Below are 16,880 nucleotides of genomic sequence, written 5' to 3'. Positions count from 1 at the left end.
TACATAAGGTGGGGGAAAGAATTATATGGTCTGCAATTGCTTTCCAGGGTACAAAAGGACATTTGATTTTTCCCCTCTCAGCATAATTCAAAAAGCAGTGACACCCCAGGGAGCCAAGATTGGGTTTTCTGGTAGGGCAGGAAAGACATTTTTCTACGGGAGGGAAAGGTATGTGAGGGTTTGGGTGGGGGGAAGGATGATTTCTGCTGTTGAACTGTGCTGTATACGATGCCCAGGGTACACGATGTCTCTTTAACTAGAAAGTACCTTTCTGCACACAAATATATTAACATAAAAAGGAAGAAGTAGTTTAGAATTTTTTTCCTGAAGTGACTTAAGAGGTACCACTTGCCTTGGAAGGATGACAGGAGATTTATCTTGAATCTGTTCTATAACCTATGTTTTTAGGTATAGAATGATGAAGCAAAAAGTATCTAAAAGGTCTCTCCAGTTGCCACCACTGAAGAAAGAGCCCTTTTGACCAATTGTTCTCCCATGAAGGATGACTAGAGACACACAGAAGGTGCCGTTCACGGGGCAGCTTCTGTTTCTCAGGAAAAACAACAACAAACAAACAGCAGAAGCTTCTTGGTTCTAGGTCCAAACCAGCTCTTCCTCATGTGGAGGTCAAGGTTCCCAGGATGATTTAGAGTTTGCTGTCTCGTAAGGGTCTTTTGTGTTGTTGTTATTGCTTTGTGCAATAATTACTGAGGCCTGAAGAAGGGGTCCCTCGCTAGCTGTCTTAGTCCTATAAGAGCCCAACCGGCCAGTGAAGATGGCTGGAGGGTTGTCAGGCTAAAGGAGCCTTTCCCGCCTCAGGCCCTGTCTTTCTGTTAGCAGAAAACCTAGCCATCCGTGTCAGCAAAACCTAATGACAGCAGTGGGAGCTTTGGAGTCTGTGCATCTAAAGACTGAAGGTTAAGAACTATTTGATTTTTTTTTTTTTACTTTAATGAAAAGTGAGAAGTTATCTCCCTGTGATAGATGGCAGTAGGCCAGGTGCAAATTGAAGCTCCAAATGTGTGAAGTGGGGCTCCTGACCTGTGAATGAAGTCCCTTCCTGTGTCCATGACTTAGTCTGAACACTTTCTGAATGGGGGCTGGGAAGAGGGTGGCCAGACAAAAAACAGGATGCTCAGTTAATCTGAATTTCAGATAAAGTCTAAGTAATTTTTAATATAAATGTGGACTATGCAACATTTGGGATATACTTATACTAAAAATTCTTTGTTGTCTACCTGAAATTCAAATTTAATTGGACAGCCTTTATTATTATTTTTTAATATATTTTTATTGATTTCAGAGAGGAAAGGAGAGGGAGAGAGAGATAGAAACATCAATGATAAAAGAGAATCATTGATCAGCTACCTTCTGCACATCCCCCACTGCGGATCGAGCCCACAACCCAGGCATATGCCCTTGACTGAATCAAACCCGCCACACTTCAGTCCGCAGGTCGACACTCCATCCATTGAGCCAAGCCGGCTAAGGCCTTTGTTATTTTTATTTGCTAAATCTGGAAACCCTCGTTGAGAAGTAGGTAATACGTTGTAAGGGGAGAGTAACTTTCATCCACATCTGTTCTGTGTCCTCAGTGTTGGCAAGAAGGGAGAGGTAAGGAAGACCTAGGGACAAAGTATTGCGTTGGGGTGTGGGCACTCTGTCTTTAAATATATCCAGTGTGGCTTTCCTGAAGAATGTGTGTGGCCTGGGAAACTGATGCAGGGCCTAGAGCTCAGTTTTCTGAGTGGACAACTAAGCCGCGTGCAGAGCCTCATTATAAACTTTCTGACTTCTTCATGCTTTTTTGTTTTCATAATTCCAGTATAAGTATATGCTTGATTCAGGCCTTGGATTAATTTCAGCTATCATCCCTGTACTGGTAACTCTTAAATTTAAATCTTTATTTTGGGTTACTCCAAGTACTTACCAGCATACTTCTTACCATGGTTCATCCTTCCAGAAGGGCTGCATCTGGAGGTCTTTAGAGAACAATACATATGGAGGTCCGGATGGATGCTATTTTTATATCCCTAGCAACATCTTTGCAGTCACAAAGGTCCAACCTAAAATAATTGTGGAAGACAGTCTCTTTTGTTTTAAAATGTCTCTACAATGGGATTTGTGTCCTCAACCATTTATTTCACCAGTCATTACCTAAGGATATTTATTTATTTATTTATTTTTACCTAAGGATTAAAATAAGATCATGAGAATGTACTTAAAAGAGCACTAAACTCAGATGAAGGAAAAACAAGACTATATTTCCTCTTAATTTGGACCTCTCTGGGTTTCAATTCCCTTATCTCCAAATTAGGGGGATTGGATAATCTCTGGGATTCCTTGCAACCCTAACATTCTATGATACTATGATGGTAGTTTACAACTAGTGTTTGAAGCAACTAGTCAGCCTCAAGTTTTCTCTGTCTCTTTTGCATAGAGCTACATATATGCAATCCTCATTTCAGCTACAGGGGGAAAAAAAAAAATCAGGCCCATTTGCCTGCATTTTTCCAAGATCAAGATCCTGGACAATTAATTACCTGCCTACCATGACAGCCATGTACCCAGATAGAAATCCTTTGAATTACACTTTCTTTAGACTCAGAAATACTGTCTCTTCAGAAGTCCCATAGCAATAGATCTCTGGATCAAGCCCACCTGCGTACCCCTACGGGTTGATGATAGCGGATTATTCTCTCAGCTTGATATGTTCAATAGAAAAATGAAATTGATGTGTAACTCATGATGAGAAAATGTGAAGGAGAAAGTCCATGGCAGAAGCCACTTGCTTGTTGGCAAAGGAAATGAAGGTGACAAAATTAGGAATCATGAGTGCTTTTGCTGCTGCTGATGGGACAGAGATAACAGGTTTCTTGTGGACCAGTTGTAGGTCACAATGAAGAGCCAGCTGGGTCACTTTGAAATGAAAACAGGCCACACCCAAAGGATTTCCAGAGACAGAGCCCTCTTGGCAGAAAGGAGCCAGATGTCTTCTGGTGGCCACAGAAGCTGCTGGGAGGTGTGAGTGCTGTAAGGGCAGGGCATGCACCTCAGCTCCCACCTTCTTCGTTAGAACTTATTTTTTTCACTTACTTCAGGACGGTGAAGGAAATTAGTCTGATGTTATTAATCCTTCCATTCACCATGGGGGCTGGCAGTGTGTGGATACTTAAAGTCATGAGCCTTTTCAAAAGCATTTCAGCATTCGAAGGAGCCCAACAGGTCAATACGTTCACGACATCTCTGTGAGTGGAATGGCTGAATCATATATGTACATTAAACACACGGAACTCTGCTTCACCTGCAGGTGATCCAGGCTTGCCATTCCTGTCCCAAAGCAATCGAAGTGGTCGTCAATGCCTACGAACACATCAAGTGGAATGTGAAGTGGAAACGGGCCATCCCTGACGATGACTTGGAGGTAAAGAATCCATTTGCTTCCTCTGGTTTTCCCTGTAAAGTACTTACAGACTGCAATGCAAGTACCGGAAAGGATCTGTCTTACTATCAGAGACCCTGGATAGCTGCCGTTATGTAGAAAGTCTGGCCTAAAATCATCATTGTTGATTTCTTGGGATGGCAACAGGGGTGCTTTTCTGACTCTAACCTACCTCCCCTTTCTTTTCAGAGGTACTGGGATTTTTACCACTCTCTCTTCACGGTGTGCAGCAACTCTCCGAGGACTCTCATGCATTTATCGAGATGCGCCATCCGAAGAACGTTGCACAACAGATGCCACAGAGTAATTCCTCTGCTTTCCCTCCCATTGTCATTGAAAAAGTACTTGCTTTTAGAGCCAGAGGGAATCATTTATTAAGCCTTATGAGACAGGGGTTCCCAATCCCAGATATTTAAGTGGACTCCCTGGGTAGACACCGTTTACATAAATAAAATGGTACTTGGGTTGATTATAACACTTCGGGGATTTCAAAAACACTTTACAAACACTATGTCATGTCATTGATCCTAGGGTTTCATGGTGAGGGGAGATAAAGAAGCAAAGCCAAGGCATTCTCAAAGGCAAGAATGTATCCAGAAGGTACAGACAGAACCATAATAACTAATAGGAATAGGTGCTCTTACTAGGTGCCTGATATATTTTTGTAAAATTTTCCTATATTATCTCATTTGACATGGGACCCAGAGTTTCCTACAACCAATCTCCCTTATCAGGGATAAGTTTACATTCTGTTCATTTGGCAAAATAGCAGGCTTTGTGATCAGCCTCTTCTTAATCCTGGTGCCTCTCCCCCATTTCCACTTAGCTGATATTACTAGTTGCTAGTTTTGCACACTCCTGTACCCACACCGGAACTCCTCACCTTATTCTTAGTGAAGAAAGCATGTGAACGTAGTCCAAATAGGAGACCTTTTAGTCACCTTAGAAATGAAAAACAAAGGGCAGTCCATTTAATAGTCAGAAATGGACATTTCAACACCCTCTCATTGAGCAGAGCCTGGAGATGCAGAGATGAGCCCGAAGTAAGGACTCCTGCCCTCCAGGATCTCACCATTTTAGCAGCGGATCCAGACATACAAGCAGGGAAAGTGCAAGGTCAAGTGTCAGGGGCAAGAGTACAGGTGCTGACTGATTCGTAGTGCTTGCCTTCCAAAGTGTGGTTTTCTTTTAAGCATGAAGATAGAGTGAAGGGATTGTGTGATGTGGGGTGGAGGAGGGGGGTTCTCCTGCTGCTGTGAGTGGAAATGTCATCACTTTAAGTTTCTCCACCCATCTAGATATTGTTTTATTTCAGCATGATTTCCTGGTTAGTGTGAAGGGAAAGATTTAAGTTGATTACATTGTTCTTTTAATACAACAGACTTCATTTCAGAGCATTTTTGCTAGAAGGTCAGGAGTGCTTTGCTCGCAATGGCTGGCTATAGAAAGCAAAGAGACATTTTTTGAAAATAAAAATTTGAAAATGTTGGAGAGAGAAGTATGTTAGACAGGCTTGTTGTTAATGGTTTGCTGAGAGAGAAATATAGATGATGAACGTCTGGACCTCAAGGTTTATGAGGCCAATTTGCTTCTTCTTTCTTTCTTTCTTTTTTATTCCTCTTGTTGATCCCTTAGAAATGCTTTTGAGATGTCAGAGTAGAAGTCATTAAGCACACACACATCAGTTTGCCATTTGTGAGCAGGTTTCTTTCATTTGTGTGGTTCTCCGTCTTATTTAACTTTAGATGCTTGAGTTTTGAGAAGAGATGGTATTAAACCATCCTCTGAGAATGTGTTTCTAAACTGGGGTTCTCATAGTCTAGGAGCCCTGTAGGAAAATCATAGCTTTTCAAAGTATCAGTTTTACTCAAAGATTTTGGAAGAAGTACTTGGTACTAAGACAAGACTTAGAGTATGGAACAAAATGCCGAATTTGTCTGAACTGTTTATATAAAACGCAGTCCTTCAGAAGATAGTTTACAAACTTCAGAAGATAGTTCGTAGGTCACATGGCAGAACACTGAGTGCAGGCAGGTCCATGCTGGCCTCCACCTTCAGGAATATTCTCGTGGACACATTTGTGATGCACTGATGTGGGCGATAAAACAGACATGATGCTCCTTCCGTGAGAAAACGCTGTTTCTCAGTCTGCTTGCTTGTACTGAAACATCGGGTGTAATACATGACTAACTATTTCAAATCGTTTATCCATGGGTTTGAAGTTCTTTTTTCTCATCTTTGAACTTTTACTCGGAGGATGTAAATAAAGCTCTTCTGTTTCCTTTCATCTTCACTAGTTGTTTATTTACGGAGAAGATCTTTTTTAACTGACTTTCCAGCAGTTTGCCCTGAAGAACTCTACCTGTTTGATGGTTTTCTCCGACATTTAGAAAGAAAAAAGAATCAGGAGATGCTCCTGGAAATAAATAGTCTTTTCAAAAGACAGAAAAGGGCAAATGCAAAAATGCAAGCTATTGTGATAGGAACAAGAGTGTTTTAATAACAATTAGAAATTGTAGGGTCATTCTCTCCTGAGTTATCACCATTTCATTCCTCCTGGGTTTTTCATTTTCCTTAATTCTAACCATTCACACAACCTGGGGGCCTTAGCAACAGAGGAAATTATATCCTCATGATGCTTTTGTTAGTTTCTATAAGCAGTCATTTAATGGCAAAAAAAAAGTCTCTTTTTTGTAAGTTATATGCAAGAAAGCACCTTTGTTGGATATGAGGTCACCTATCTGGTTTTCTCCCTTTCTCAGGATCTAGACACACTTGTGTTCAATTTTTTAACTATCCAGTGTTACATCGCTCCTTTGCCCTGCCCTCCTGAACCCAATGACTTCTAATAAAAAACACAGCAGTCGAAGCTGATTATAGAGGTAAGGGAAGTATAATAGCAAGCCATTTGCAGTGGGCTAGCAATGTGGGGGAAAGCAACTGAGTCTCGTGTTTTTGTTACTCATCTGTTTGTGAAAACTTTATGAAGTTTTGAACTGGCACATATTCAAAATTTTTAAAAAAGAATCCAATTACGGGGGCAAGTATCCAGGTGCCGAATCATTTATAGTGCTTGCCTTCCAAAGTTGTGCTTCTGACACTAAGTGTGGTTTTATTTGAGATCCTTAGGAAGGTTCTCAAACCTAATTCATTCCAGAAGACTGTTCTAAAATGGAATCATTTTCTCCCATTAGAAATAATATAAATTGAATTAATTCATTCCAGATCAACACAAATATTCACAGCACAATTTCCTGAGATGTTAACAACGCCAGGTTTAGTAGTAAACTGACTCATACTCCCACATTCCTTCTTTCTTTTTCTTTTTTTATGTATTTTATTGATTTCTTACAGAGAGGAAGAGAGAGGGACAGAGAGTTAGAAACATTGATGAGAGAGAATCATCGATCAGTTGCCTCTTGCACACCCTCTACTGGGTATGTGCCCACAACCAAGGTACATGCCCTTGACCATAATGGAACCTGGGACCTTTCAATCCGCATCTGATGCTCTATCCACTGAGCCAAATCAGTTTCAGCACATTCTTTCTTTTGTCACACAGGTGTCAGCATGGAAGTTTTGCTGGGATGAGGACCAAAGTTTTTATTTCACAACTGAGACATTTTGCCATGAACAACTTGGTCAAGAATTGTTTGAGATGGGAGATGTTCAAAAAAGTTAGAGATGGGAGATGTTTGAGAACTGATTTTCTTGAATGTCTCCCAGTTGTTCTTCCGAATAATGATCACAATAAAACTGCATAATACTTATACAGTATTTTATAATTTTCAGAGCATCTACATGATGTTTAATATAGAGAATAGCCTTTCCCAATACCCTTCACTCTCTGCCATGCAAAATACATATATATATATATAATTCTGAAGATTTAGTTGTGAAGAAGATATTTAATCATAACATTAATGAATTCTTTTCTTCTCATCTAAGACACTCCAATCATATGGACTGATAGCCTCAAGCAAAAAAAAAGAAAAGGAAAAAAAAAGGGAGGGACTATAATCTTGCATTTTTTGAAATATCAAAAGCTAAATAATATTTTTCATTGCACAAAAAAGGTAAAATAAAAAAAAGAAAAGAAAAGAAATCTCTTACCCAGTACATTAGAGCAGCAATTTTCAACCCTTTTCATCTCATGGCTCACATAAACTAATTACTAAACTCCTGCACACACCAAAAAGATATATTTTTTGCACATCTGACAAAAATAAAAGTAAAATTTTGATTCATTCCTACCAGACAACTATGGTTGTGTTGGCTGTTGTCATTTTTTACTTGATGGTCTCAGGGAAACGAGGTCAGTGCCCTAGACTAAATAATCAGATATTGCATGTTTTAAAAATTATTGCAGTATACCAGTTTAAAATCACCGCCCTGGAGGATGAAGGAACAGAGGCAAAATTTGGAGTCCTAGGACCGTTTATAAGTCTCGCCAGGGCAGTGTTCAAGTGACAGAATCCCTGACATAATTGCAGTCCTGCAGGGGCCCGGGGACTCCCAACGCCACTGAACTCAGAGAGATGATGACATGCCTCTTCTTGGATGGTCCATTAGGGAAAGCTTAGGTGGAAGCAAATTGTTTCTAAGAAACCTGTGGCTAGTTCTCGGGCAGAGATACACGCAAAGAAACTGCAAAGCCATGCAGTGTGGCACAGGGGGGACGTTACGGATTTTGCGATTCCACAGTGTGAATTTCCATCCTGATTGTGCCACTTAATATCTATGTGAACTTGGGCCTGTGTCTTAACCCAAGTGTCCATCTCTACTTGAATAGTAATAATTAACTACCTGGTTTGCACGGTTGTTTGCTAACTACATGAACGACATAAGCAAAGCATCTAAAGCAACTTCTTGTGTGTAGTTGAACCTCAGTAAATGCTCACATGGCACCTCTGTCTGGTATGTGAGGGTATTTATGTAAACATCGAGAGTTTTCTAAGACATTCGTGGGCCTGGGACAGAGATGTAACTTGTGCTTGAGACTGCATTAGGACTACAATGACTTTCCTGTGGTCCAAACTCTCTGAGGCAAACTGTGGCAAGCTGACTCAGCAGCAGCTACCTGCGCTGGGCAGTTTGGCCTGAAGGAGGCAGTGGAGGAGCACTTCCTGCCTGCCATGAATCAGCTGGGGAAGGACTGGCTTCTCTCCTTTCTGAAGTGCAGCCGGGAAGAAAATTAAACAGGAAAGCTCAAGAAAGGCAAAAAGGTATTCTGTGGGCTACTTTCATAATGTCCTTGTTTTGGTTTCAAACAACTCTGCTCTGCCTTTCATTGGGAAGAGATCTAGGAGTCAGGAAGAGATCTTAGAACCACAGGGTTTTATCCTGTGGTTACGTAATTTGGAAGAAAAAAAACACACAACAACTCAGCTTCTTTTTGTGGAGCACTGAAATAGACAACTTCACCATTCATCCCATTCATTTAACTTCCTTTCTTTCTACCCTACTTCCCTTCCTCTCTCCTTCTCCCTTCTTGTCTTGTCTCTTTGGCTGTTTTTCTTCTGGTTGTTGCTGCTGTTTTTGTCTGTTTGTCCGGCCAGGACCTCAGTGTGAGCAATGCAGAGGTTCTGGTGGTGCTTTCCTGGGGGTTGCCAATGACTGATGGCACCAGTGTCTTCTGCAAAACTTGGCTTTGGATGCATGAAGGTGACACTGAAGCCACCCAGAAACTGGGAAATTGTGCGTTCCTATCTCCCTCTCATTCTTTGATTCCTTTGTTCTCAGTTTGAAAGCCACAACATATGGAGGAGCTTGCTTGCTTGCTTTATCAATAGATCACAGCTGAGAGCTATTGCCAAGCTAGAAGCAAAAACTACCAGAGGGTAACAAGGAGGAAACCTCCCAACACGAGGCTTTCGCACTTGCGTCCGCCCGGGCAATGCCCACGTCTGATCTGAGTTCCTAGTGTCCCACATATCGCTACACAGTCAGAAAACCTATCAGTAAGGGAGATTATCTGAAACAATCTAGCAGAATAGCTGGTCGCACAGACACACAAAACAGGGTCAGCCATGCCAGAGTTCCAACCCCTCTCTGCCATTTACTCCCCCTGAGACAGGTTCCCCCTTTGCGATGAGGGGCAGCAGTTGCCTTTTGGTAAAGTTGATGGGAGAGTAAATAAAATATCTTGAGCCTGCTGAATGCAATGCCAGGCGGATGGCTACTGTTTAATAAATTACTATTAGAGCCCCATTTTGCTTGATTTTTTTCAGCAGAATTCTAGATTTCTATAAATGGTTGACAGACCCACACTTTCCAGGGAAGTTTACACACACATACACACATACACACACACACACACACACACTCACACATACATCTAGCAAACAGATGTGAATAGAATGCATGGACATATCTCTCTTTGATATGCCTTCAGCGTGTGTTGTAGCCCACAGGGAGAAATAGGCCCATTTGAAGACGGTGGGAACATCTAAATAAGTCAAGATAGGCCCTCTTGCAATGTGTGATATTGGAGTTGCTTTTTAATAGTCCTTAAATATATATTTCTGCCTTGACACAGGGTTAACTGACTCATTTAACAAGTGCTGCCTCTGTCTAGCTTACATATACCAGTGTCCACTCCCTACCTACTCTTTCAAAAACCTTAATAAGCACCAAAACCGGTTTGGCTCAGTGGATAGAGCAGCCTGCAGACTGAAAGGTCCCAGGTTAGATTATGGTCAAAGGCATGTACCTTGGTTGTGGGCACATCCCCAGTAGGGGGTGTGCAAGAAGCAGTTTTTCGATGATTCTCTCTCATTCATCAATGTTTCTAACTCTCTATCCCTCTCTCTTCCTCTCTTTAAAAATTCAATAAAATATATTTAAAAAAATAAATAAAAACCTTAATAAGCTAATTAGGTGAAATGCTTCAATCACCACACCATGTTGTGAATATCTGTTTGCCTGCCTGTTTCCCCAGCTAGCCTGGAAGCTCCTTAAAGGAAAGAACTGTAATCTCTTTCATTTTATTTTTTAAAAATTAAGGTAAAATTTACATACAGCAAAAATACCCATCATTTAAATATCTAATTAGATAAATTTTTACAAAGTGTATATACCTGTATAATCAAAACTCTAAGATAAAGGACATGTTTATTACCCCAGAATGTTACCTTCTGCCTCTTTCCAGGATCTCCTCACCTCCCATTGGCAACACTGTACTATTTTATATCACCAGAGGTTAGATCTACTTATTCCTGAACTTCATACGAATGGAATTATACAGTCACCATATACTCCTTTGGGTCTGCCTTCTTTCTCTCAATATAATATTTTGGAGATTTCTCTATAGTTTTACCAGTAGTTTGTAACTTCTTATTGCTTAGTATTGTTCTATTGTACCAGAAAAATGTTTATTCATTCTGTTGACAGACATTTGAGTTATTTCCAGTTTGAGGTAATGATGGTTTTGATAGTTAATTTTAAATGTCAATTTTGCTAGGCTATGGTACCCAGAAATTTGGTCAAACACAATCTATCAATAGATGGTGCTGTGAAAGTATTTTTTAGAAGTGATTAACATTTAAATCAATAGCTTTTGAATTGACTCTAACTCAGTGGTCGGCAAGCTCATCAGTCAACAGAGCCAAATATCAATAGTACAATGATTGGATGTGGCCCACCCATGTTATGGAGGGTAATCTGCCTCCATAATATTCCATTACCCTCCATAACATGGATGGGCCACATCCAATCAGTTGAAGGCCTTACGAGAAAAAGACTGAGTTAATAAGCGCCAAAACCGGTTTGGCTCAGTGGATAGAGCAGCCTGCAGACTGAAAGGTCCAGGTTAGGAAGAAAGAGTCATGTGTCCAGACAGACTTTGGTCTGAAATACTGACTTTTCTCTGGGTCTCCAGCTTGCCTGCCTGCCCCTACAATCTCCTGAGACATTTCCTTTGTTGTTAGAGAACCCCGGCTAACACAATAGACAAACTTGCTATTAACATTCTTGCTTAAGTCTTCTTGCGGACATGTCTCCATTTCGTTTGGGTAAATATCTAGGAATGGAATAAAATAATCAGTCAACAGGCATACATTTAACTTTATAAAGAAGCAGCCAACAGTTTTCCAAAGAACTGCACATTTTTTTCACTTCTATCAGCCATCTATGAGAGTTCTGGTTGCTGCACATTCTTGTCAACATTTAGTGGTATCCGTCTTTTTAATTTTAGCTATTATGATGGGTGTGTAGTGATATGTCTTTGTAATTTTGATTTGCATTTTCTCTAAGGACAAGATGTTGAACAGCTTTTTAGTTGATTATGGGATATTTGTATATCTTCTCTGTTGGACTATCTGTTCAAATATTTTGCAATTTGTTACATTTTAAGTGTCAACTCCTAGCATTTAGTAGTCATTCAATACATAACTATTGAATGAATAGAGAAATTCTACTTGTTTGATTCCAGAAAGTTCTATGATGACCCATTTGTTTCATGGACCTACCTTGTCCACAAGCTTAGGTCTGTAATGGTGCAATCATGATCTCTAAGTCTATCCATAGACAGTCCACAACATTTGGGCTCCTATTAGAATTCCAGACAAGTGGATCTCAGTTGCCTGCCCATGGGGCCCAGGAGCTCATGGTCATCTGATCACCCCTTTTCTATTTCCTGGAAACCTCAGCATCCCCCTTAGGGGCCCCTCAAACCAGGCTGACTAATCCCTCCTTCTGCTCTGATTTCACTCTCCTGAAAAGGTAGTGTGAGGAGAAGGGAGTGAGTCAGTTCCTTCAAGCTGGCAGTACCCAGAGCAGGCGTTAATCTGTGTTATCTTAGCTCTCACAGGGTGAGTAATCATGCCTAGCGAGATCTAACCCTGGAAGACAGGTGCAAATTTCCAAAGGAGGCCTTTGTGATCATAACAGGAGGTTAGCTGAAACTCAATCTATATTTATTCCCTGCAACACAGTATCTTTTTGGACCATGGTCTGTAGGGACATTCAGGTTCCCTAAAAATTGATTTCTGCACCAATCACGTGGGCATCTCAGAAACACAGCCTGGACCGACTGGGGGGCTAGCCCAACGTGTGAGGACTTGCACAATAGGGCTAAGCCGAGACTTCCTCCTGACACCTCGGAGAGGCCAGGCCGTGGGAGGAGAGGCTGCGGGAGACAGAGAGAGAGAGACTAAGCCAGGCCCCTCCTCCTTGGCTGCATACACAAACAGCAGGAACATGCTGTTCTCTGGGAGGTTGCCAGAAACTTATGAGAGAGGTAGATCAATGCCAAGAATAGATACCAAGGCCTCTCTACCGCCCCGGGAGAGGGCATCGTGTGGTGCCGGCTTGCCATAGCCACTCCCTGCTCCTCTAGCCTCCCACCCCGAAAGTACAGACTGTTTCCCTGTGTTTATCAACCCTCAGTTAGGTTTTAAATGATTAGTAGAGATGACTATACATTTATGTAATCACACTGGCTGACGCCAAATGCAAATATGTTCCTTCTGTGTTTATTTGTTCTGCACCTCAAAGCCTCAGGCCATGGAGCATTGAGGTAGCACATAAGGACCATAACCACTCTCTTTGCCCGTTTCAAACAGGTCCAAGCAGAGTCTGCATGCGCTGCTGCCCTCCCAACTTAGCCTCTGCCCTCTAGCTTCAGCAAGGAACACAAAGGCTAATTGAAATTCTGCCAGTGCAGCAAAGCAGAAGAAAACTTTAATCTCTCGGAGGTAATAGACATCTCTCCATTAATTACCCAGACTTTCTAAATCCTCAGTGTCTCCATCTTGGCCCAGCTCTAAAGCCAATTTAGAAATATTCTTTCCTTTCTAATAACAGTAAGAATCAAGGGTCAACTTAAATAAAATAAAAAAAAATTAATATTTTTTTTACATATTCCCTGTATTTGTAAGAGGTATAATGTCTCCTTTGAAACTGCTTGCATAGCCAAGTTTCTAAGATTCAACTACCTTTTTTTGGTTTATGAACTTGACATAAACCAGGATGCATTCCCATGGTGTCAACTACCCGAAATGTAGGCATTCCCTCCATCCACCCCACATTTTTTGAGTTTAAAGTCTCTACAAGCAACTAACCCGCATTTATACCTTTAAAGTTGAGAAATTACAGTAATTAACAGATGACAAATGTCGCATAGATTCTTCTTGCTTATTAAGCAACTGAAGATAGAAGAAGCCCAGGGGAGAATGATCTGTGTAAATGGTAAAGATTCATCCATGGAGAGATTTCACCAACCATAGGCAACTGCAAGATATAGCAAGTCAAGCCCAGGCAGGATAAGCTCATTTGGGGGTTGGGACCTGCTAATTGATGTCACATATGTGTAGCTGGAACCCTCACAGGATTAGATTCTAATATGGGGAGAGAAATGAAATATTTCACTTGAAGATATGTCTGAAAGAGGTGTTAGGACACTGGACTGTGGCTATAATCAGTGTCAGGGTGAGGATGGCCCTTCATTCAGGGAGATATTGATGGTCAAAAAGAACTCAGTATGAATGCCATTTCACATTTCCAAAGCATGACCTTGGGCTAGTCATTCACATGATGCATTTATTCAACACTTACACAGTAATATGTATTGAGCCCCATTATGTGCCAGGCATGATGTGATGTGATAGAAATCCCCCTGCCCTCAGAACATAACATGATTTATGCTTCACTTTCCTAAGGTGGAACAATGCCTATCATGCAGAGTGGTGTGAAGTTCATGTACATAGTACATGTGAAACGATTCTGAGTGAGACTTTTCTGACTGTCTCAGAGTTTGCACTTGGTTCTAAAGTGGGAGATAGATAGATGATTGGGGTTTATTAAGCAGTGAGCTCATTCCACTGCCCAGGTTATTCCTCTCTACTCACTGAACTGATCTCCAGGGAATAAATGTATTGTAATCATCAGCCTCCGAAAGAGTTCCTGTCTTTTCCTTCCACTCCTGGTGGTGGTGGTGGTGGGTGCTCCTTTTACATTAAGCCATTGGAGTGTTTTAAGTAAATGGTTTGTAGATATGGAGGTGGAGGTTGCTGGCAAGTGGTTAAGCCTGGAGTTTTGATTTTATGTTGGCCACCAATATATGCAATGGACTTGCTGACCTGCCCTTAATGCCATTTTAGGAAAGGGGAAAAAATTTAAAGAAACAACTCAGGGTAGGGCACACTCCATTATCTGGCAGGGAAAAACACACACACAGATCTTCCTGTAGGTCAGGTGGACACCACTGGAGGCTTGAATTATTGTGATAAAGCCCCACCCTAAACCGTGACCCACTCAGAGAAGAGACCACAGCAGCAAGTATGCAGGGTGGATTATGTGAAGGTGGGAGCTGAGGGAGATTGGGAAAGGTCCACTGGAGCTGATTTGCTATGAGACGTGGCTGTGCAGGAAGGTGGCCTCCCAAGGGCCTGGCAGAGGGTCATAGGTGTCTCCCAAAGCAGCTGCATTTGGATGGCTGCCACGGGGGAGGCAGAGACCACCTAGCAACTGGTAAGTAAAAGCATTTCAGCTACTTTTGTGAATTCTCTCTGTCCTTGAAATAGAAAGAGACCCAGAAGATGCAGGGGGTTGGGGAAAGCATTGATGGAAGCCCCTTCTTCTTGCTCACATCCATGCCTCAGGGCTGTCCCTGGGTCTAAGGGAGGAAAGGGACATTGAATTTGGATGAAAAACTGAAGTGGATGGCACTGGAGTATGTATTTTACAACCCGAGATGGTCAGCAAACTGGCATCTGCTGGAGATGTCATAAAGACTTGGGAAGGAGTTCATGGTATTTAATAAGCTGCTGGCGAATAGAGATGCTTGGCAAATAAATACTTGGTGCTATGCAAATGGAAGATATTATCATTCCTAGTCTCCCAAAGAGAATAAATATTCAGAAAGTATCTATATATATTTAAATATTGAAGAACAAATGCAATGTTTCATGTGCTAGTCAATCTGCATGGCATCCATTTCCTCAACTGTAAATGGGAGTTTTGACAAGTACCACATTGAATCATTATAAGGTTAATGAAATGATTATGTAAAGCATGTAGCATAGGGCTAGGCACTCAGGTGATGTTCAAGAAATAACTTTTTCCCTTTTCTAAGGTTGCAGGGTCAGAAGATACCCCCAGGTTGAGAGGGTAGCATCAGAAAAAATATACTGACCACTCATTTGCTAATTCAGCTAAGAGTCATTTATAGGACATTATTAAGAGGAGCTATAGAAAATCAGGACACTATTGGACCAGAACCACATACTGGTATGTTCGCATTTATTTCATAATGTATTATTATCCTGGTATTAATACCCATAGTTTACTTAAAAACAGTGTTCAGGATTCAGGAAAAAATTAATTATTTGATATATTTTGCATATAAAATAACTATATATTATATAACATTGAATGAGAGTTAACTTTCAAAAAAATAAATATTAAACATATATTATCATTCTAATTTATGGTAGGAAAAACAATTAAAATAAGTATACAAAATAAGTTAAATATTACATAAAATGAAGACAGTCTTGAAAAGTGAAAATGAATTGAAATTTTTTTTGCAAGAACAATGCATATCAATGGCTTATCTTGGGTGGTGAGCTTAGTGTTTGGGCAAATTTTTTCAACCACTAGAAAAGCTTTTGCCTATTTTATGCTAATTGGAGGAACAGTGAGGGGATACATATAAACTAAATCCAACTATTTTTCTTTAAACCTTTATCTACAAATAATCTCATATGATACCATAAAGGCAATCTTTTGGAAATTTTTACTTCTGTTAAAGACTTTAATATTTTTATTGGCTATCGTGTTTGCTATTACTAAGGCCCAGCAGTCCATTTGCAAGATGCCTGGTTCTTAGCTTGTACTATGAGGCAGCCTTTGTTTAAACACACAAAATAAATCAATCTGACAGATAAGAAGTTTCCACTATTAGACACTGATTATGTTTCCTATCAAACTGACACCACTGGAAGTACAGCTATCTCAAGGGTAAGACTAAGTCTTTGTTCTTTATAATTCTCTTTTAGGGAGGTTCTCTTTCTTCACAAATTCAGGGAACACTAAAAGGAAAAAAAAAAAAATCCCAACTTCTTTGAAGAAGTGGAACTAGAGCGAATTTGATATGGGAAAATCTGGGTTAGTGGTCCAGTCTTTCTCACTTGCTCAAATACCTTGAGAGATTATAAAGCATCCCTTTTAATGTTGGGTTTAACTCTCTAGGTACTTCTCAAAGCATATATATTTCAGAGTTCAGATTTTTAAAAAATATATATTTATTGATTTTTTACAGAAAGGAAAGGAGAGAGATAGAGAGCTAGAGACATTGATGAGAGAGAAACATCGACCAGCTGCCTCCTACACACCCCCAACGGGGGATGTGCCCGCAACCAATGGTACATGCCCTTGACAGGAATCGAACCTGGGACCTTTCAGTCCGAAGACCGTCGCTCTACCATTGAGCCAAACC

At 40.8% G+C, this 16,880-nt stretch overlaps 1 protein-coding gene across 1 annotated transcript in view; it reads left to right on the top strand.

The window, feature by feature from the left end:
* Positions 1-5,729, top strand: part of ASB4 (ankyrin repeat and SOCS box containing 4) — a 53,973-nt gene extending 48,244 nt beyond the window's left edge. The window contains exons 4-5 of the mRNA XM_036429377.2: positions 3,311-3,424; positions 3,632-5,729. Coding sequence (XP_036285270.1) covers positions 3,311-3,424; positions 3,632-3,820 — 303 coding nt within the window. The 3' untranslated portion in view covers positions 3,821-5,729. The remainder of the gene's footprint in view (positions 1-3,310; positions 3,425-3,631) is intronic.
* The last annotated feature ends 11,151 nt before the right edge of the window (positions 5,730-16,880 follow it).

This window comes from Pipistrellus kuhlii, unplaced genomic scaffold (assembly GCF_014108245.1).
Source record: "Pipistrellus kuhlii isolate mPipKuh1 unplaced genomic scaffold, mPipKuh1.p scaffold_m20_p_10, whole genome shotgun sequence".
Classification (NCBI taxonomy): domain Eukaryota; kingdom Metazoa; phylum Chordata; class Mammalia; order Chiroptera; family Vespertilionidae; genus Pipistrellus; species Pipistrellus kuhlii.
Note: the sequence above shows the minus strand (reverse complement) of the source record. Positions and strands in the feature narration are given on the sequence as shown.